The sequence below is a fragment of the Hippoglossus stenolepis genome, chromosome 11 (assembly GCF_022539355.2).
Source record: "Hippoglossus stenolepis isolate QCI-W04-F060 chromosome 11, HSTE1.2, whole genome shotgun sequence".
Taxonomy (NCBI): domain Eukaryota; kingdom Metazoa; phylum Chordata; class Actinopteri; order Pleuronectiformes; family Pleuronectidae; genus Hippoglossus; species Hippoglossus stenolepis.
Window position 1 is genome coordinate 9,540,237 of NC_061493.1, and position 23,165 is coordinate 9,563,401.

Consider the following 23,165-nt stretch of genomic DNA (forward strand, 5'->3'; position numbering starts at 1 on the left):
CCATAACATAAATCATTAAATGATAATGTGAACACATGCTTTAATGTTAGGTTAAGGGTTATGATTAGGCGAGTAGTATCTATGGTTAAGGTAAATTTAGGTTTAAGTTAGGCTATGGGTTAGACAAGTAATAACTATGGTTAGAGTAACAATGTGTGTGTGTGGAGACAAAGCCTGCTCTGTTTTCTGATCTTTTCATGTAGATGCATCACACACTTAGTCTCAGTCTTTGTTCTCTTTTTCTGTTGCAGACTTTCTAGATGTTAAGATTTATTATTGCAGAGGATGTGGTTGGGTCAGCGGTATGTTGCGTGTCATGTAGCTGCGCTCTAGTTCCTCTGTGAAACTGCAGAGAGGCTGTTAATAAGTGAGATATGTCTCCACACCAGTTTGCATGTATCTTCATGTACGGGAGTCTTAGCAACAAACTGCAGCTCTCATTGTTGTGTGGAATACTTCAGACGGTGTTTAATCCACTTTCCCTCAATAATGAGGAGGTTCACCAGTAGTAAATAATGCTCTAAAAAATGAAATCATATTTAGGCTTTTGTTAAATAGATAAGATCCCTTTCCCACACAGACCTCTTTGTACTGTCATCGACTCCTTACTGCACAAAGTAAAAAATCGACATATACAGTAATATTCAACAATGTTAAAATAATAATTCAACACAGTGCATTGATGAGGGCAGAAAAAGTGCTACGACAGAGTAACTAAGGAGCTGTGCAGCCCTTATCTGACCGCCCACACACCCAGGAAGACCAACAATAACTTTTGACACACACTTCCTGGAAAAACCTATATCTGTGTTCAATTAATTCAGGTCACGGCTACAATTTGAAATGATGCTCCAAAATCCACAGGCCAAGTCTTCCTTCAGAGAAGATGCTGAGATGTAGCAGTAGCATCCTAAGCAACCAGTTCAAACTGTCTTTCAGCTGACTTTGCATGGCGGAGGACCCGGCCCAGTAATGTTTCACCACTGTTTTTCGACTCAGCCTGATGGAATACACCCATTAATGGTCGCCATTGTTGAAAGGTCATTGTTATCTCCTCCTCCAGCACTACACAATCACCAAGCTGCAGCCCACTGGCACCGACCTTTCCCTCATCCAACTCAACCTTTGTACAGCATGGGTGGGAGAGGGTATCCTAGCTACCATTTTTATGGCAGATCAACGTTTGTTTACTTGGTCAACTCTCAGTCCCCTCCCCCGTAGTTCCTGCTCAGTGTCACTTGTGACTGTGCTGACCCTCCATGTCCAAACCAGTTATCATGTCTTTACTGCAGAAACATTCTGGAACTAGCAGCAAGATAACAGTGAGGGTAGGCAAACCTGCCGGAGCCACACTTCTGTCTGACTGTCACAAAAAGGGCTTGTCTGAAACAGTTGATAATATTATCGATAAAATATTGGAAATTCTGTGCTGATACCAAACTTGGCAAAATTATAAACAAGTCCAAAAGTTGTGTAGTTGAATTGATGTTCAGCACCAGCTTTTTATATGCTTCTGTTTTTGGGTGTTAGTTTAAACTGACTCCATTTTTGAAATCTTAAATGATTCTGTCTAGTTCAACAAGTCAACATGCATGATTTTTAATGATTGGCTTTTCATGAATTTAAAGGAACAGATTTACATTTTGGTTTATACCATAGATTTATATAAAGTTGGAAGACACTCCTCCACTTCCTCCCACAATCCAGAAATGAAACAAAAATATCCCAGATATGAACGCTGTCATCTTGGACATCTCTTAGGAGCAATTGAAGATGGAGTCACCACAGCGAGATCCCGCCAATACACTCGCTCGACCAATCGTGAGTAAGTCTCATCCGTCAATCACGATGCTTCTCCCTGTTTTAATAGCATCAAATAACTAATTAAAACCAAACTGGCTTGAACAAACATCAGTGGGATAAGAACTTCCCAAAATGACAGAAACCATCTCTGAGTAAAATGTAGTTGATGTGTCCTTTGACTTTTGTTTGGCCCATGTCCCATCCACTAACATGGAGGAGGCGGGATTTATACTGCAGCGTGTACTGCAGCCAGCCACAAGGGGGGCTAGTGAGACACTTGGGCTTCACTTTTAGGGAGGTGTCATGTCGTCCATCTTTATATACAGTCTATGATAAATAAGCTGGTAACAGGGGGGAAAACTCTGTCGCTGTCAGAAAGTAACCTCCAAACCTCAATGATTTACATGTCATATATCATTTGTTAAAAACAGAAGTGTCAGAACAATGCGTTATTGTTTTACAGGCAGTCATGTGGTGAAGTGTCTCATTGATAGGTGACCGGGTGACTTCCTGAATCGAACCATTCCCTCCTTCTTCCAGTTTTCAAGCTAAATAGTGGCTCCAGCTTCAAGGCCTCGTGGGTAATGCACATAAAATAGAATTTTTCGCAGTCCTTTACGTTTTACTGGACATCCTGGTTCTCACTGAAAAAGCGAGGGTACATTTCTGCTTCATTCCCCTCCCAGCGTCACCTCCCGCAGCGTAAGCCCCCTGATGAGAGGAGTCTAATCCATTCAGGGTTGGTTGTATTGTCGCTGAGGATGTGCTTCAGTCAGCTATCAGTGCGTGGCACAATGGGGGCTCCGGCGGTTAACGCTTCGGCCTGCATGTCACATCCTGTTTGATGATAAATCCACCCAACCACCACAGTCTGGCACCAGTAAATAAACAGCTGAACTCAGAGTGATGGTGTAGCACACACACACACACACGTGGAAGAATAGCAACAGAATTAGAGTCATTTTAACAAGACCTGAGAATATTTTGTCATATATGATCATCAGCCCCAGAACTCGGACCCACTGTGGCTCAGCTGTTTCCTCCTTTTACCACGGAAACATCTGCTCCTTCACTCAAATGTGATTTGAATAATTTTAGGTTACTATGCCGACCATACACATCAACACAAACATCAGATCGAGCAGGAAATGTCCGATGTATTTTTTCCTTGCAGTGATGCGTGGTCACTTGAGGAACAGCTGCTGAAGTCACAGTCTGTATATCTAATAAATCACAAACAGTAGGACGCTCACGCCGGTGTTTACTAACTGCCGCGGGTTGTTCCGCCTGCAGTGTGGACAAACTGCGATTGCACACAGGTCGATATTATCTTTAGTAAGGTTTTTACAACGGTGTTACGAAGGTATTGTGGTGAAACAGCTTGTGATAGCCTTCCCAGCACACTTCCCGTTAAACTGTAAAAAGTACAAACAACTTTACTGCAGCATCATCGTCAGCAATGTGTCAACAAGTGCGTTTCTGTTCACCCTGCGTCCATCAGATTAAGACAAAAGTGATCACCCTGTTTGGAACGAGCTGTTATCTTGGCCTGTGTTAACGCTCTGGAGATACTTCAGTATTATTCTTTGTCATTAGTGAGTCCTCCTCAAACAGCTCTACGATACACTGTCACCTTTTTATTGTTTGTGCACCGGACGTTGTGTGCAGAGTCTATGATGCAGGGTGAAGTTAGACATCTTTGTGTTCATCCTACCTGGTTTATCTGCAGTGAGGATTTTATAGTCAATGTTTTTTTATAAAAATTAAACAGAATTTGTGTTACTACTGTTTTCATGTGTGCTGTGTATATTCTATATATATATTGACTCAACTGGTGCTCTAAACTCAGCATTGTACTTCCCTGGGCCTTTAACAATGCACTTGCCAAGTGAGAAGTCGATTAGATGAATGGTTGGACAGATGTGCATTCCACAGACGGACGGACGGACAGATGTTTGTTGAATTAGTCGGTAGATATCTCAACACTTATTCACACTGGAGAAGCTGTTTGTTTCCCATGAGCTGAATTCTCAAGACGACATCCTGCTTTCGAAAGGATAATATGTTGTGAAATAAAACTGTCTGCGTTTCATTGGAAAATTCACTGAGCGCCAAACAAATTTTGACTTGAATGCATTTAATTAGCTGCTGTGCCATAAAGCAATGACTTATCTGTGTTTTTTCTGCTGGATGTAAACACATTGTCTCCTGTGAGTGAGTCTTACATGTTTGGACAGACAGCCATGATACCCATCACTGCGTACACTAAAACCCACAGTGTCTGCAGGAGGAGGAGAAGTGCAGCAGGTAGACGCTGAGTGTGACCGCTGTGAAGTTTGCACTAGGATTAGCTGTGTGTAACGAGCTGTGCAGCAGATCCTGCACAGAGACGTATCAAAGAGCAGAGCTGTGGTGAATGATATTGTTTGCTGTGTGAAATGAGGTGATCCTAGTAAAGTCAATATTTTGCATCCTCTGGATTTCTGGTGAGGTGGTTTCTCATGCTGGAGAGGGTTTATGAAAGTTCCTGAAATAGCTTTAAAAACCAAAAAACCTTTGTTTCTGCCGGGACGCTAAATCAATTTTCTCAGTAGTAAAGAGGTGCCTCTTAACCCTGAGCTGTGTTCATTGAATATCTACCTGTATGACTGTGTGACCTCTAAAAAGATTCTTGATCAATATTTGGAACCTAAATACTGTATATAACCTGTTCATGGAAGAAACAAGCACTTGGTGTTACCTCACAATGACTGTGACAATGACATTTTACATGACCATGACATTGAGGAGTTACACCACAAAGAACAAATTTGACAAGTTTTGGAACATCTGCAGTGGCGAGAGGCCATAAAGTGGCCACAGCATATGTTCAACATCCAAGCCTGACTCCTGAATCAGTAACATGCACACTTAAGTCATTTCCTGTTTGCTTTTAGCTCTGTAGCTGTGAGCAAAGCCACACATGACTGAATATATTTAAAAAAAATGGTTCCTTGTTCAAGCAAAGCTTAGAAAATCTAAATTATTTTTATCTAAATTGTCACAGTTAGCATTGTTAGTAAGTGAATAGTTTGAGTGCCCCTGGATCAGCCCCTTAAAGATGTTACATCTGTAACTTCATGAAGGATGATAATTAATGCTGAAGAGATGGAATGATGAACTAAACTGATGACTGGAGCTGTATTTTAGTTTCTTCTTCTTCTTCTTCTTCTTCTTCTTCTTCTTCTTCTTCTTCTTCTTCTTCTTCTTCTTCTTCTTTTTCTTCTTCTTCTTCTTATATAGTGATGGTTGTATGACAGTATTAATATATTCTTAATATTTTTTATTATAAATACATATACTCCCAACAATATAACACATTTATATTGTTGGGTGTATATGTATATATTTTTTTATGTTTGACAGAATTCTTCCTATGATATGGTAATCATTTGTACTACCATTACCACTTTAATAAATACTACTATTCATTATTCTACGTCCTACCTATGTTTACCTGTAAGTGACGTCATGCTCTGTCTTGTTCTTTCGTTCTTATAAAAACGTTTTCAAGAAATTGTTGAGAAAAACACTGCTGCTTCCTGCATGTTTGCATGTAAATCCCTCAGTTCAGGAAATCAGAGGGAGGGAGGGAGGAACCTTATCCTGACTCAGAGTGTCCCTCCCTCTCTGAACACCTTACACTCTGCCCTGAGGGACAGTCAGGTTCACACGCAACTGAAGAGGAAGACTTTTTATAACCTGTTATATTAAATGTATATGAGAACAAATGTGGCTGCACACAGGCTGACTGAAGCATCTTTCTATTTGCGTCTCCTGTCGACCAATCAGCGCTCCTCCCCCCTTCCCCTCTGACAGACGTGAACACTCCTCCTCCTCTTCCTCCTCCTCCTCCTCCTCCTCCTCCTCCTCTGCACACAAAAACATAAAAACTGCTCCACACACACACGGGTCACACCCACGTCTACAGCCTCCACCAGCGTCTCTGCTCCACTTTCTCCTCCTGCCTGATTCATCTTGCAAACTGTGAGTTCACTACTTCTTCTTCTTCTTCTTCTTCTTCTTCTTCTTCTTCTTCTTCTTCTTCTTCTTCTTCTTCCAGTCAACACGCACGCTCCTTCTCTCCCTTCATGCCCTTTGATTTAACACTTCTTGTTTATACACTGAGGAGAAAACGGTGCAGGATCTTGGCTGCGCAGCTCGTGTTGTTAGAACTGGGACGCTCGTGTGGCCAGTTAAAGTTTGAAGTGATTTTAACTCTAGATGTGCACTCAGTGTCCGTCCATTCAGAATTATTTATTTATTTGTTTGATCACTGGCCTCCTGCACAGCCAGTGAAAGGACGAGAAACAGAACTACACTGCAGGAAGTTCGGGTTTTATGATAGAGATAAACTGTGTTGTATGTCTGAGGGGACATTCTCTGTTATACATTGAGAATGAACGGAGCAGAGTGTAGGAAGTAGTAGTTTGGATGTTATGTAATAGTTATAAAAAAAAAGAAAAAAGGCATGAGGTAGTCCAAAGAGTAAATGTGACTTAATGTGGAAGCAGCAGGAATGAGTCCTGGATTCTATTCTATTCTATTCTATTCTATTCTATTCTATTCCATTCTTTTCTTTTCTTTTCTTTTCTTTTTCTCTTCTCTTCTCTTCTCTTCTCTTCTCTTCTCTTCTCTTCTCTTCTCTTCTCTTCTCTTCTCTTCTCTTCTCTTGACTTGTCTTGTCTTGTCTTGTCTCGTCTTGTTATTCTTATATGTGCAGATGACTCAAACAATAGAGATCAGTCTCCACAGCAGATTACATGAAGTCTCTTCATTAGAGCTGCTCTTCCCAGCAGACATCTCTGCACTGATCCCTGTGGACCAGCAGTGTTGTCCTCACTGTTATGTTAGGATGGAGGGGTTGTAACACCTGAACCAGCCTGTACACCCCCGCCCCAATAATCATACCCTCACACTGAATGACGAATATTAACCGTTGTCAAACATGACAAAGTGGTTGCTTCTCTCGATTCAATTTCATTTGCAGCATGAACAAATTAGAAAACTAGTTGGTACATTCTGGCAAGTATGACGTTTAACTCAAAGTAACGCCCCCTGGTGCATCAGTGTTATTAATGGTGCATTTGGCTCCAGACTCTCGTTCTCTGAGGGTTCGTCCATGATGCAGCATTTATTGATCATCTCGTTACAGGAAGTCCACTGAGTGTTTTTTTCCCTCTCTGCGGTGAAACCTGAGCTACATTTAACCACCAGCTGAACAAACTCCACAGCAATCATTCTCCATCATGATGTGTTTGTTTTATCTCTGCCCTGTCAGGTGGTAGCTGTGATGTCATATTTTAACATGTGTAAATAATGCACCCTGCACAATAAGCAGGTGTAGCCTGTGGTTATAGCATGTGGATCACTAGTGTAAGTATATGGTTTCTGAGCTCTCGTGTGCTACGGCGATGAGGAAGTGGAAATTGTCGTGGTTTTGAGATCACAGCCGACGTCAGCTCCGTTGCAATAATCCTGCTGCTGCACCGACTTGTAATCTGGCTCTTGTGTAATCGGGGCAAACTGTAATCTGTATAATCTGGCAACCTTGGCAGAACAAACACTATCATCATAATCTAAAGTTTGGTTTTTTTAGGCAAACCTTCCTTCACACTTAAAGCTAAAGAGTCGTTCCAGTTCATGTGAAAAGTTAAACATCTCCATAAGTCCGCATGTGAATAATGTACAGATGTGACAGCAGCCGACTAATTGTTGGTTTAAGAACAAGCTTAACTGGTTCCCACTCAGCTTCTACCTTCAACTCTACTGAAGCATTTGCTTTTCAGGAAAACACGTCATGATGTTGATGCCAAAAAAAGACATCTCACTTCACTTAGAAAAGAGCGCACACCTCTACTAAGGCTGTCCACTTTATTACCATATTGCATCAGATTGGCACCAAATTTCGCCTGTTTATAGATATTTGCACTCTCCATATGAAATTCACACAAATGTAGGAAAATGTCCTTATTAAAATGTAAAAGAAAGTGGAAAAATAAATCCTTGATCTGCTCCCTCAATAGAATCAGCTCCAAAAGATAGATGATACTTTCTTGGTCCCTGCCACCAAGTTTCAAGAAAATCAGTTCAGTAATTTTTGTGTAATGAGACAAAAAGCAATGAAAAGCTAAAATCACACTCTGTACAGCACATACATAGGCCAAACAGTGGCCTTATATTAAAACAGGCCTTCTAGCTAAAGCCACGTTAGGTTTCTCAGCTACACATTGGTGTCAGTGACAGGTTTCTAACCCTATTTGTTACTGTACATTGGCTGCAAAAAGTCTACACCCCCAATGAAACCTTCAAATCTACTAGATCACGATTTGAATCGGCACCAAGTTTCACACGCTCATCGATACCAAGCCCCTAAATATGTTTCCTGGTAATCCGTCCAGTAGTTTTTGTGTAATCCTGCTGACTAACAAACAAACACAGATGAAAACACAAAACACATCCACAAATAGCCTGCATCTCTGTCTGCCCCTGTGACCTTGGGTTGGGTTTGTATTGACAACATTCTATTTGCAGCAACATTTACAAGGCAATAACATTGAAATCCCTCCCTGTCTTTTCCTGCCTCCCTCTGACCTCCTCTGAATTTCTAACCCTCCCTCTCTTTCTCTTCCCTCAGAGCCACCATGGTTTCCCATAAAGAGTTTGTGGGTGCGGGGAAGCAGCCGGGCCTGCAGGTGTGGCGTATCGAGAGCCTGGACCTGAAGCCGGTTCCCAAGGCCCTGCACGGCAACTTCTACAGCGGGGACGCCTACCTGCTGCTCTTCACCACCGCTGCACCTTCCTACAACATACACATGTGGCTGGGTGAGACACAGACACTGTTGTAACACGTCAGAGCGCTCAACACATTATAATAATCCCCTTAGTATTTAAGATATCATCTTTGCTGTTATTGAACTAATCCTCTCTATCTGACTTGATGAAAAGGATTTAGTCAGTTTTGAGAAACATGCAACAACACATTTAGAAGCAGATTGAATCAGCCTTATTTGTCACTTCAATAATACATGTTCAAGCATACATGGGCGCAAAATGCCGTACTTCTCAGATCAGGGTGCAGGTCACAGACACATTATCCACTGAACATAAAAAGTAAGAGAGCAGCGTCAAAAACTTAGCAGGCAGTCAGTGGACAGTGCAGAACATTCCCTGCTTCACTGCTTGTGTTGTTCTCCTGCTACTTTGTTATAGAAGGTTTTATTGTCATTTGTCATTTTATGATTTTCCCAACTTGTTTTATGTTCCTGAGGTTTTTGTTTCATCTTTGTTTTATGACAACTTGCCAAAGCAAATTCATATCATGTGAATGGTGATAAAACGCTGGCTGCTCAAGTTGGTGAAAGTACAGTGTTGTAATCGGTTCCTTACCAAACTTAGTTGCATACTAAAGTGAAGATAAGATAAGATAAGTTTAAACATCCATGTATTGCTAGTTAGACCCATATAAACACACAAATGTGGCTTTAGGTATGAGACTTAATCAATTTACAGACATGATCACCAATGAAAACAGTGGGAAAGTTACTGGAAGGGGAGTAGTGGTGTGGGTAGAACTGCAGGAGGGAAGACATATAAATTCCACGACGTAGTGTTTTTGTTTGTGTAGCACATTGAAAGCGGCGTTGGCTCTTATCACCAAAGGTTTTTTGCATGTTGACGTCTTTGCATGCGTCTTCTACTTGTATGGCACCCCATTTTCACCCTGACATATTTTTTTTCTCCCAGTTTGGAGTCGAAACTTTATGTGAAATCTCATGAACACGCCCACTCACTTTCTGTGATTTTCCAGACATTCTCCTGCTGTATTCACACATGGGCTCAATCTGACTTTTTTTCTGGACATTTTATTGGGGCAGGAAATGTGGAATATGTCTGGAGTAACTGACTGGGACATTTGCGTTCTCACATACAGCCATTCTGGGAAAATTACAGGAAAATGTCCGGAGTTCAGAAAGTGAAACTTCCCGTGGCTCTGAAGACTAGATGAGGCTTCTGATCTAAGTGCTGAAACATCCTTTGCTGCTTCGTTGCATAGGACATTTCCTTCTCTAAAACTCTTACCGCTTTGTGAAATTCCTCTCTCCAGACAGTCCCCTCAGTTCAAGCCTGAACAGAGCGCACGGTGACACACTCCTTTAGATCGAAGGCAAAATATTTTTCTCGGGAACCAAAGATTTTTCGTTACATAACAAAACCAAGGCCTAAACAAAACTGAGCTATGACTCATATGGAATCACCCTGCAGGCCACAAGAAACAGGCGCTGGTCCCACCATGTCTGCAGTGTTCCCTGCCAAGTCTCATACTGTGGCAGCACACACACGAGCACACACACACACACACACGCACGCACACACACACACACACACACACACACACACACACACACACACACACACACACACACACACACACACACACACACACACACATAAAGGGCCCTTTAGATCTGCTGCCACTGCAACCATCTGAAAGTTGTTAGCCCAAAAATAAATGAGCACATAATTAATCCCTGTGTCTGAGATGCATGTTAGTCATGTAAACTATCATGGAATAGTTTTATCCGTGCTGCGTGCCATCTGACAGTAATAGCAGGATACAAAGCAGCTCTGCAGATGTGGTTAATGTGATTCAAAGACTCCAGTCCTGACTCAGGGGTCTGTTAAGGCCACTGCAGAAATTACAAAGTGCTGCAGTTTGCTCTGCTCATGCCAAATAACTGAAATGTACTGCGGTAAACTTGATCCTTCAGCATCCATGTGGAGCCATTAAGGGATTCAGCAGCAGAGTTACTTGAGTGCAGATGTCTTGTTTCCGCAGGGGACGAGTGTTCGCAGGATGAGAGCGGATCAGCCGCCATCTTTGCCATGCAGCTGGATGACTTCCTGGGTGGTGGGCCGGTCCAGTACAGGGAGCTGCAGAACAGCGAATCCAACACCTTTCTGGGGTACTTCAAATCAGGCATCAAGTATAAGGTGAGTTATCTATCTATCTATCTATCTATCTATCTATCTATCTATCTATCTATCTATCTATCTATCTATCTATCTATCTATCTATCTATCTATCTATCTATCTCTCTCTCTCTCTCTCTAGATAAATGTTTCAACTAATGGATGGATTAAATGTAGTACTCACATTCATGTTCTCCTGAGGTTAAATTATTATAACTTTGGTAATCTATTCACTTTTTATCCAGCCCCATCACCATGTTAGATCGCCAGCACCAGTTTGTCTAATAGCCTTAGAAAAAATATTGATATTCTCACCAGTTGTAACTGTGCCTTGTATTTAGGGCTAATTATCTGAAGTTAGCATACGAGGATATATTTACGCTAATCTCAGCTAAACATGGTAAGCATGGTATTATACCTGCTGAAACAACGACATATTGGCATTGTCTTTGCTAGCATGTTAGCATACTGACGTTAATTAAAGCACTGCTGTGCCAAATTACAGCCACACAGAGCCACTGACTACGGGCTGCAGACTCTTAGTCCTGTTCATCCAGAAATACTGAACGCTCTAATGTCTCTTTGTCATGAAATAGATATTCAAATTCAGTGTTTAAAAAGGGAAAATCACCATTTTAATGAATTTGTACAAAGGGTTTACGAGCAAAAAAAGGTTGAGAGTCACCGCTCTGCATTAATGACTGCATAGATAAAGTATAAGCATTTACTGTTAAGAAATACAAAGTTAGTGATTACGACAATAACAGTAACAGTTGTGATGACTTCACATAGAAATGTGTCAGAACTCTCTTTGACTTTAATGTAGCCCAAAATACCCTCAGGGTTTAATGATTGTCAGCATCTCATGAACTTTGTCATGCTGCTAAGCTTATGAGTCTGAAGTTCAGAGGAGACTCAACATTCCTCTTTGCCATTCAGGGTGTGTCCCACTGTCTGAGTTAGACTATAACTGAATCAACCAGCCTGTTCAAAAGAAAACATGTGGAAAGACACAGGCTGAGCCACTTTTACCAGCCATCTGTTTCCCATTTCCCATAAAGACCATCCAACCCCCCTCCTGGCTTTAGCTCGGTGTAATTAGCCCCACGAGTTGTTTACTACTTTAGCAAAGGTTGGAAACACTGTTTTGCACATGTGCACACACGCACAGACGCACACACACACACACACACACACACACACACACACACACACACACACACACACACACACGCACACACATTTGTACACTCACTATGTAGGGTCTATGCTGGAAAATGGTCCTCACAAATATATAAGTACAGGAACACACACACACACACAATGATCTTCAGAAAAAGAAGCGTGAAACAGAACTAACAAACCTCATTATCTCCTCATAGTTTTGGTAACTCCACTGTTAGGAAAACAGCTCTTCCATTATAATAAACAGTGCCTGCATTGTTGCCATGGAAAGTTTTACCCTCACAAAGGCACAAGCATTCACAGTATGAATGTGGTTTCCATTTTGAGGTCTGCACAGCCAATATTCCACATGCTAACCGAGCCTTATTGGGTAAAGATTCTCTGACAGTGTTTGCTTCAGTTTCTCAATGTGCATCCTCTATCAAACATGTGTCCAGCTGAGAGTGTGTCTGTTGCACTTTTGCAGTATTTGATTTTATGTCTTTGTTTAATGGCTTCAATAAGGATGGCACGTCAAGAGACAATCCAGCCGCCAAGGTACATGATCCTCCTTCTGCCCAGAAGCAGGCATCATGTTCTTTTCATTTTCTCCACTCGATAAGGTTTATTGGTTTATTTGGCAGTGGGATTTACGACCTATTATCGTTTGTGGCTTTATGGTGTTGTGTCAAACTCATTTCATCCTGATCCTACAGCCCATGTGTCTCATGAAGTCATCCACTCCATACACCCTGCTTCAAACCTCTCAGTGTGGCAGTTGTGACTGTTATGGCTATTGACTAATAAAGCTGTGTACATTATGTACAATTAGTGACTTTTTCTTCCCTTATCTATGCTCATGTACACATTTCAAATGAAGTTTGAAGTTTACATCACCTGAATTATTGGGGTTTTTTTTGTCACAGAAAGGGGGCGCAGCCTCAGGTTTTCAGCATGTGGTGACCAATGACATGAGCATGAAGCGCCTGCTGCACATCAAGGGTCGGAGAGCCATCAGAGCCACTGAGGTGGACATGTCCTGGAGCAGCTTCAACAAGGGAGACTGCTTCATTATTGACCTGGGGAAGGTGAGCTCTGTTTTTCTTTGTGTGTGTGTGTGTAATCTTTTTTGTCACCTCTTTAGAAGTTTTTCTAGCTGAAGCACTGACCTTGTCAGGACCAGGAAACCTCATGGGGACCAAATAGAAACAAATGAAATGTAAAAAAATATATACCCATATGAGTGTATGTGTTGTGTGTGTGTGTGTGTGTTGAATGTTTATAGCACAGGGTTGATGCAACGTGTGTGTTTCTGTTAAGCTGGAGGACTACTTCATATCCTGTTCACTCATACACTCACTCATAGGTCAGACACTATACTGTAATACAGCATATCTTCACCGTAATACTTTGGTTCTTTTTGACAGAGTGACTTTATTTATTACATAAACCACTTTGAATAATATTTATGGTCATTATTGATTTATATATATATATATATAGTATTTATCACAGGAATAAAAATTCAATGCATTCACATTCTGTAATTAACTCTCCACACAGTAGTTTTGATTGTTAGTGGTATAGCCGGCTGTTTCTTTTCTTAATTCATCTTGCCTGATGGATTTGGCAATTTCAATTTTTTTGTCATTTTATTTCACTGTCACCTGATCACAGTGGCTCATATGATGGAAAGAGAGTAAGTAATGAGCTTATTCTTTATTAAAACAAACAAAATTGTAAACCGATATACCAGGTGCAGTTTTGTTGACAAAAGAGCTGTGTGTTTGCCTTCCCCCCCCCAAACACACACACACACTTCCTGCTACCATGTCACCATAGTAACCAGAGTGGTCATCGAATCATCCAGGACAACAATTTGATGGACTTTCCGCTCAGCTCCCTGTCTCTTCCTCTCCTGCAGAACGTCTACCAGTGGTGTGGCAGTGAGTGCAACCGTTTCGAGCGGCTCAAGGCCTCTGGGGTCGCCATCGACATCAGAGACAATGAGAGAAACGGCAGAGCCAAACTCCATATTGTGGAGGAGGGGGAGGAGCCGGCAGAAGTCATAGAGGTGATGCACAATCACAGACATTCCCTTTTTTTTCTCATCCACGCACTGAAGGTGATCTCCCCAGAGCAGAAGCCATAAGTGCCCTTGATGCATTTCACGGCCAGCGAGTGAGTCAGCGTGGGAAACGAGCGGGACACAGTGCGGCCCTTTGTAATTTGCTGTTTGTTTGCCAATTCTGTGCCAAGTGGCTTTTGTGAACACTCCCTTTATGATGAGAGAGGAAGGTAAACTGCAGAGAGGCCCAATGAGACAGAGAAGAGGACAGGATGGTTCACAGAGTCTGTTTCAGATTCATCAGATCGTGTTTAATCTTAGTAAAGCTGTAGATTATAGTCTATGAAACAAACCACCATCGAGGCTATCATAGCTTGAGGCACAGGTGATGTTTATAATAAAAAGAGGACACAATAATAATTTCCTCTGGTTGTTGGTGTACAGGCTCTGGGTGCTAAATCCTCCATTGCGCCCGGCACTCCTGATGATGAGAAGGTGGACACCTCCAACAGGAAGAAGGGCGCCCTCTACATGGTGAGTGACACAAGTGATGAATTTCACTGACTGTATATGTAAGATTTTGTTGTATTCTTGTGTTTCTGTTTTTATGAATTTGAAAACCAGAACTTCAATAACACAAACTGAATGCTGTTTCCAAGTAAGTGTAAACTTACCAACATATTTGGGGGCCACAGTTTTCTGTCGCTGTCCGAGCCTGAACCCAACAGGCTTTATGTTTCTTTTGTCCAAACCAAAAATTAGACCAACGTTTACAGGCATGTACAGTGTAAAAATGAGAGATCGTTTGAAGTGAAGTCTTTCATTGCCGAGCCGGTAGCTGATTCTATTGCTCTGTTTTCTAGATCTCTGATGCATCTGGTACGATGAAGGTTTCCCCTGTGGCTCCGTCCAGTCCCTTCAAACAGGCCATGCTGTCTCCAGAGGAGTGCTACATCCTGGACAACGGGGTGGACAAGAACATCTTTGTCTGGAAAGGTACCAGCAGCCTTATAATAGCCTTTTAGTTTCCTCCTCACATATATTTTTTCTCCTGCACAAATTAGAGAGAAGTTAGGTGGAAAGTGTGTGTTTGCAATTAGTTGGGCCTCCAAGCTAAACACATGAACAGCAGCTGTTCTGCCCCTGATTCAGTCAAATATCTGTGATACTTCTACAGTCATTTAAACTGCTACAGCGAGAGTGACCAAATCTACAGTCATTTATTTTTGATCAATGTCTGAGCCTCCTGGAGGTGTCTTAGTCTCAGGCCCTGTTCAGACCTGGTATTAACATATGTCCTGAGAGATCTGACCACAAGTGGACATTTAATTGCCTCCTGAATGGGGCGGCTCACTTGTGATCAGATGTCGTGTCCCCGCTCTATGTGAAGATAATCATGTGTGAAATTTGTTTGTGAAAACCACATTATGTCGTTTTTACCCAGTCTGAGTTCACAAATGTGTCCAATCACAATGTTTATGTCAGTGTGTGTCTGTGTGTGTGTGTCTGTGTTCAGACTTTAACTTGGAATCAGAACAATCAGGACGGATGTTTATATAAAGTCTGAATATGGTCTCAGTGAAACCTCTGCGATGGGATTAGCCCAGTTAATAATACATACCTGCCCTGATAAAAAAATCAAAACCTTTGTGCTTTAATATGATGTATAGGGAATTATGGGCTTTTCACCATGTCCTCCTTGTTTTTGTTTCCAACCAGGTCCCAAGGCCAACATTTCAGAGCGTAAAGCAGCCATGTCTGCAGGTCTGCAGTTCATCAGAGACAAGGGATACTGTAATAAGACACAGGTAAAGCTTACATGGTTGTTAATAACTGCTGTTACAGCAATGTTACACTGAGAGAAAGAAAATAATGTGGCAAAAAAAATCACGTATATGATTTAATGTCAAGACAAAAAGCAACAAATGAAACACACAGAGTTCATCAATTTAAATCCCTCATCCCCACACAGCTCCAGGTACTTCCCGCAGGAGCCGAGACGACTCTGTTCAAGCAGTTCTTCGGTGACTGGAAGGACAAGGACGAGACCACAGGCCCCACTAAGGCCTACACCATGGGCCGCATAGCAAAAGTGGCGCAGGTGCCCTTCGATTCCTCCACCCTGCACTCAAACAAAGCCATGGCCGCTCAGCACGGCATGGTGGATGATGGCAAGGGCAGTGTCAAGGTACGATGATGGTTTATTCAAAAAAAGAAGAAACATGGTAAAACAGTATGATTGGTGAGATGTTTAAATTGTGGTCTGGCTTTCAGATCTGGCGAGTTGACAACGGTGCAATGGCGCTTGTGGAACCGTCATCCCACGGCCACTTCTTTGGCGGAGACTGTTACCTCATCCTCTACAGCTACAGACTGGGAGGCCGGGAGCAACACATCATATACACCTGGTGAGTAAACATAAATATCCACACAAACATGTGTGCACCTTGTTATTGTCTAATTTTATATGAACTAATATACTAATATTAATTACAACACTGTGGAAGAGTGCGTTCACATGATACCACACCACACCTAGTCTAACCACACACAGTACACACCGGTAAAGTTCTGGTAAAGTCATGCAATGTGTGTGTGTGTGTCACTGTGACAGGCAGGGGCTGAAGTGCACTGTGGATGAACTGGCAGCCTCTGCGTTCCTCACAGTGAAGCTCGATGACTCAATGGGAGGATCTCCAGTTCAGGTTAGTGCTGGATGCACATGCACAGTTCTCCTTTTCATAACGTGTAAAAACAAGTCTGTGCAACCCCACAGTAATCTGCAACATCTGACTATATGATAAAAAAAAATTCCATGAGTGTTAGAATTTATTCTTTTTTGTAATTATTTAAAAAATGTACGCTTTTGAAAGTTTGAAAACGTAGATTTTTTCTTTTTAGAATCTGAAACAAATAGACAAAGTTGCCTGTTCTCTGAAAATGAGAAGAGGATTGTGGAAGTTAAGTAAGAAGTTGCAGTTTATAGTGTCAAAATTAACTAACTTGAAACTTGCATGACAACACAAACTGTTTACCCTTTTATCACTTACTTCATTAAACAGTAACTGGTACAAAGATTAATTATTCATTATGACTTATTACAGAGGATAAGGTAAATAAATATGTCATTAGAAAATGTATTCTTCTGCTATGACAAACAAACAGCCTGGGACAACCAGCAGAGGGCAGTGTTACTGTATTTTTTTCTGTGACTCCACTCGACTCAGTCTACGGCAGCTCCACATATCACAAAATGACTTCAACATGTTTGTGGCCACAGTAGAAATGGCCAGGAAACGGTGCTACAGTTCATCTTCCAGTCAAATAATAAGAATATATAACTGGATATTTTACTTAAGAAGGAGTTTATTCACTTTCTTATGATCTTGGCATCAAAACAGAGGAAAACCTTTTGCACATGTACTGAAAAACTGCCTTATTAATAGGTGATATACCACTGTGAAACATAAATGTGCATTTTCTTCCATTTGAAGCAGTCCTTTTTTTCTGTAGAATTTTGTATGATACTGTATGAACTTCTATTAACAGTATCTAAACCCTTGATTCAGTCGTCTGATCCATCTCAGTGAAAGTCAAAGAAGCATTGATATGTGCCCAAGTTCCCGTTTGTGTATTAATACACACCATTTACATGACATGTTATACTAAACTGTACAGAGTGCATTATAAATATGATTTGAATAAATTTAGGGTATATATAATTTATAGAGCTAAAACCTGCAAAATAGTTTAACCAGACATTTGATATTACTTGATATGCTGACAAACTGAGATATGATCCCGAAACTGCCTTATATGTCATTTATATCTACATATTCATGCAAACATTTGATATGATATTATTCAATTTTTCTACATAGATGTAGGCTACACTAGAATAGTGATAAGAGCCACCAACCTTCATAGTGAAATATTTTTCATGGCTTCATCCACAGGTGAGAGTGACTCAGGGTCAGGAGCCTCCCCACCTGATGAGCCTGTTCCAGGGCAAACCCATGATCATCCACAGCGGAGGGACGTCACGCAAAGGTGGCCAGTCGCAGACCAGCAGCACTCGTCTCTTCAACATCCGGCAGAGCTCCTCCCGTGCGACTCGGGCTGTGGAGGTGAGCTGTGTGCACACGTCCCTGTGAAACTGACGTGCTGTAGAGATGTATCATTCTCACCTCTCATCTGCCTGCACCCTGTTTACTCAGGTCGAGGTCTGTGCCTCCAATCTGAACACCAACGACGTGTTCGTGCTGAAATCCCAGAGCGGCGTGGTGGTTTGGCGGGGCATCGGAGCCAGTGATGAGGAGGCGGCAGCTGCCAAACATGTAGCGGATTTCTTTGGTGGCAAAGCCAGCCAAGTGTCAGAGGGCAAGGAGCCAGGTGGGTGTCCCCTTATACGTAACACAACAAAAGAAAAGACTCAGTTAGTATTAGCTTGATATTCAACACTTATCCCCAATGGAAGGAAACCAGTGGACTATCAGCCAGGATGGCTGCTCCTTTATTTATCTGCCAAAGATGACATTTTAGACAATAACATAGATAACAATTGTCTGATTTTGACAATTATGGAATAGTTAGCTAACCAAAGTTATACACTTAAAGTCATAATGGAAACTAGAACTAGAAGTGCACCAAGGCCACATTTAAACTAGATCTTGATTTGGATCTGCAACAAATTTCACACACTCATAAATATCAGCCCTCTAAAAATGTCTGTTTCTTTCATTAAGATCCATGAATTTTTCTCTGAGAAAAATGTTAAGAAAGATGAATCCGCACCAAAATACTGTAATATAATGGGTGATAATGCGTTCTTTCCTGACCCATTCTAAATGATTCCACCAAGTTTTGTGGTAATCCATCCAGTAGTTTTTGCGGAGCCTTTTAAACAGACAAAAAAACACATAAAAAAAAAACATAACCTCCTTGGCAGAGGTACTTAGTTACAATGAGTCATTGTTTTAATTTGATTACAACTCTGTCGGTTAAAAACAATTCAGTCCTGTTGTCATGATGAAAGTTTAACAGATAAAATGAACACCTCTGTTTCATGGTCACATCTAATTGCTACATGATGTATTTTGCCATGCAGATTTAATTTTCATCATTGGCCTGATAAGACCAAAGTGCTGCTTGACGTAAAAAGATTAAAACGCCAAGTAAAACGGATGTAATTCACTTCCTGTTCAAACAAACCAAGCCCAGATACGTGACAAACTACTTGTAACGGATGGTTGTTGTACTTTTTGCCTCCCAGCTGATTTCTGGTCTGCTCTTGGTGGTAAGAAGGATTACCAGACGTCAAAGAGTCTGCAGAAGATGGTCAAACCCCCGCGTCTGTTCGGCTGCACCAACAAAAGTGGGAGACTTGCTGTAAGTCACTGAGTGACAAGATAAGAGTTATTACATGTACAATAACAGATGAGGAAATGTTATTACACAATCAACACAATGATATCAAACTAATGCTAAAATTGAAGTTCTACAAACTTAAACACATGATTTTTTCCCTGCTGCCTCTCAGGTTGAAGAAGTACCAGGAGACTTGACTCAGTCAGATCTGGCCACGGATGATGTCATGATCCTGGATACCTGGGACCAGGTGAGAGGTTCTTTTATGATCTGCTCATAAAACCCTTCTGCCAGACTTTCTGAATGACTGTGAGTGTGTCTCTCCTCCTTGTAGATCTTCCTTTGGGTCGGAACCGATGCTAACGCAGAGGAGAGGAGCGGAGCTCCCAAAATAGGTTTGTCGCACTACAACTCTAACACGTTTATACCGTCATGCTATTATATGACATTTTAGATTCATAGATGTTGGGTTTATGTAAAGTTAAAGAGTTTGAAGGCACTTGGCACCTTAAACAGGCACCCAAAGCATCACACAAATTCACTTTACAATACAAAAGAAAATCTGTATTTTCACAGTGTGTGTATTCTTAAATTATCTTCTCACACTGTGCCTCTGTTTCTCGGACTCAGTGTCTTAATTCAAATGTGTTAGTAAAGGATTAACCCCAAATTAGGCTTTAATGGCACATTTTCAAGTGTTGACACCCTGTCAATATAAAAACAGACTCAAATACACAACAAAAAAGCTTGTATAGACCTTTATGGCCTTTATGGACCTTTACGATTGTCTGTATAATATGTTTAAGTTTGTGTATATTTGGCTACAAAGTTTTAAAGTTGAAATAATGCACATTTTTATATTGACAATAGGGCAAAATGACAAACATAATAGGAAAGGTGTCATTTATATGAATAAACTCTCAAAAATTATCTTAGTCAATCCAGCTTTTTATCCTCTTTGGGATTAATGTTTTGGTTTTACCAACATTTCCTTGATTTCCTCTCAGCAGCTCATCTCTGGCTGTAGCAGGCAGCTGTCTGCAGAATTATTTCGCTTTTAAAACCCACTCTCAGCTAATAATGCTACCCGACTGGCTCCAAACAACAGAAAGACACAGTTAGCAACTAGCTGGAAAACTTAGGCGAGTGTGTAACAAGTCGGGTTTCAGAAATTTCCCTCAGGAGTTAAAGCTAAAATGCGAGTGAGTGTTGGACTTGCATGTGTCAGGTGGCCAGAGACACAACTCCAAATGAAAGATACTGCTTCAGTGTATCTGCAACTGTTGTCCGTATCTCTTTATCTGCCCTATGAGCTTTACAAAGTGGTATTAAGTCAGTGATTTGTTTACAACTAAGTGAGCAAAAATCAATGAATGCAGGTTTAAATCTACTGATTCTCAGCGTTAAATGATGCTGTCAGATTTGTCCATGTTCTCACTTTGTCTCCTGTCTGTGTCTTACCCCTCCCTCTATATCTACCTCTGAATGTAGCAAAAGAGTACGTAGACTCAGACCCATCTGGTCGCAAAGGACTTCCCATCAGCACCATCAAACAGGGAGCAGAACCTCCGACGTTCACTGGCTGGTTCCAGGCTTGGGATCCCAAGATGTGGGAGACAGATCCAATGGACACAATCCGTAGTCGTTTCTGAACGCAAAACTCCCGGCTCCTCCTCCCCCTCTGACGTCTTACCTGTCCAGCACTTCCTCTTGCTGCCGTGTTCATCTTATCTCTAAGTCCCTAAGTGCCAAAACCGATGTTATTATGACCGTCGTCCGGTTGAATGGCTGCCTCTACGCCTTGGTCTTGGTGCAGCGCACAAGACTTCAAGAACTGGAACGCAGCACCATCAGAATTCAAATGACTTCCTCTTGTAACGTCACCTGTATCTGATGGTTAAGCGGTCGGTTGAATCCAACAGCTTGTTGCTAGCTTGTTACATATTAATCAAATCACCTCTGAGGCCCTAATATGACTAGGAAATAGGAAAGGAAGCCATTTTAGACAGCTGGAGGTATGATCCGTTTCTATCTGCTCTCTTTCACTTGTGTTCAGAGGTCACCATCATACTCTGTCTCAGTCCCTTTGTTTTTCATTATGAGCTCAGTTTACTACATGTGTTCTATCATTGGTTGTGTACACCAATCAGAAGTTGCATGGTGCATTTTTTATTCATATTCTGTGCTTTTAAATGTTAAAAGGCGTACAGTGGTATGCACACATTTTGTTTGTGTCTATACTCTTTATTAAATTACCCTGACATGCTCATGTGGACGGCTTTTAAATAAAACTCCCAGGATTTCAAGGCTATTTTCTCTTATTTGAACATTTTCAAGGCTGATGAATAAATGAATCAGATTCATTTTAAATACACACTCTTTCCCGCAAATTTGAATCAAACCTACAGGAGGGTTATGAGACAGTTCTCGCTGAGGTTCTCTCCTCCTGCTCTCAGGAGGAGACACAGGGATCTCGTGGCAGCTCAAACCATCTGTCTAAGAAGACATGAAAGCTCAGCTCACAGATGTGCTGTCCTTCAGGATGTGGCGACACATTTTTTCTAGAAAGTAAAGTAGGTTGTCTACTAGAGGGTTGGCGGTTCAATCCCTACACATGCCGGAGTGTCCTAGGGCAAAGGCACTGAACCCTAAATTGCCCCTGACGGCTATGCTGGCAGTGTGTGAGTGGTGGGATATAGAAAGTGCTGTGTGAATGTGTAAGTCAATGCTAGAAAGGGCTTTGATTGGTCGATACGATTACATACATGTTGTTTATTGACCATTTACATTATAAATATTATTTGGAAAACATCGTTAATGGTGAGTGACAAATTTCACATCTACATTTAGTATACACTGTTTAAATCTCCTGGACCCTGGCGAGCAGTGACAATAGAATTCATAGTATACAGAAATTAAAATATTAGTTTTTATAATAATGAAAGGTAAATGATTCATTATTGTGATGAAACCTAGGAAACTCCAACAGCTTGTCCAGGAAGTTTCGTTGCAATTTTGTGTTTTCCAAACCTTTTCATTTTTGCTGTGCAGAGAGAAATCAGCAGCCAGAATTGGAAACTTAAAAGTTTGACCTGTGATCTCAAATGATCAGAGTAGAAATTGAACATAAAATAATACTAGTGAGGTTTTCACGAGTGTGTTCTATCTTAATTGTACGAATTATTGCTTTCTGTACCCTAGAATGGGCCCTTTATATTTAAATACTTTATATTTACATTGGGAGCAGGTCCTCTCTACATAGGCCGCCATGTTTTTTAAAGTAGCCCAGAGTAGACAAATTAAACTTTAGTTTTTATGACACCTGAAGGCTGCCACAGGTTCTCTTTAATGTTTGGAAGGGGAAACTGAGGTGAGGGGCAACTTCACCACTAGATGTCACTAAATCCTACACACTGAGCCTTTAATGAGTATCTGAGACTCTGAACAACATTAATTGTTTTCAGTCAACTGGCCGCCAAAGGTCCTAAAGTAATGAAAACCACTTAAAATGTCCCTGAGAGGGAACAGATTATAGACCAAGATCTTCAACAAGTAAAATTCCATTTCTGCAATACATTATTTTTAAGATTTAAGTTTTAACAAGACAGTCATTGGCGTGAGACAACTCATTGTGTTTCTGTTTGGACGTACAGTTTCTTAAAATAGAATAAAGATGATAAGCAGATTATTCTAAGAAAATTATGGCACCAGGGTCTTTTGTACAAAAGTTAAGAAAAATAAGATAAGGATC

At 41.2% G+C, this 23,165-nt stretch overlaps 1 protein-coding gene across 1 annotated transcript; it reads left to right on the top strand.

Annotated features, from left to right (window-relative positions):
* Positions 1 to 5,708: 5,708 nt before the first annotated feature.
* Positions 5,709 to 21,720, top strand: scinlb (scinderin like b). The gene is made up of 17 exons (XM_035170159.2): positions 5,709 to 5,829; positions 8,480 to 8,667; positions 10,682 to 10,836; positions 12,906 to 13,067; positions 13,904 to 14,053; positions 14,492 to 14,581; positions 14,911 to 15,043; positions 15,767 to 15,855; positions 16,020 to 16,235; positions 16,322 to 16,455; positions 16,662 to 16,752; positions 18,004 to 18,174; positions 18,265 to 18,439; positions 19,320 to 19,435; positions 19,587 to 19,664; positions 19,749 to 19,809; positions 20,906 to 21,720. The coding sequence occupies exons 2-17, from the start codon at positions 8,487 to 8,489 to the stop codon at positions 21,064 to 21,066; spliced, it is 2,163 nt and encodes a 720-aa protein (XP_035026050.1). The 5' UTR covers positions 5,709 to 5,829; positions 8,480 to 8,486; the 3' UTR covers positions 21,067 to 21,720.
* The last annotated feature ends 1,445 nt before the right edge of the window (positions 21,721 to 23,165 follow it).

Excerpts from the sequence above, each read along its gene's own strand:
- scinlb (XM_035170159.2), top strand. The coding sequence starts at position 8,487 with ATGGTTTCCCATAAAGAGTTTGTGGGTGCGGGGAAGCAGCCGGGCCTG. Across the intron at positions 10,837-12,905 it reads AATCAGGCATCAAGTATAAG|AAAGGGGGCGCAGCCTCAGG; the intron begins GTGAGTTATCTA and ends TTTTTGTCACAG. Across the intron at positions 18,440-19,319 it reads GTCAGAGGGCAAGGAGCCAG|CTGATTTCTGGTCTGCTCTT; the intron begins GTGGGTGTCCCC and ends TTTGCCTCCCAG.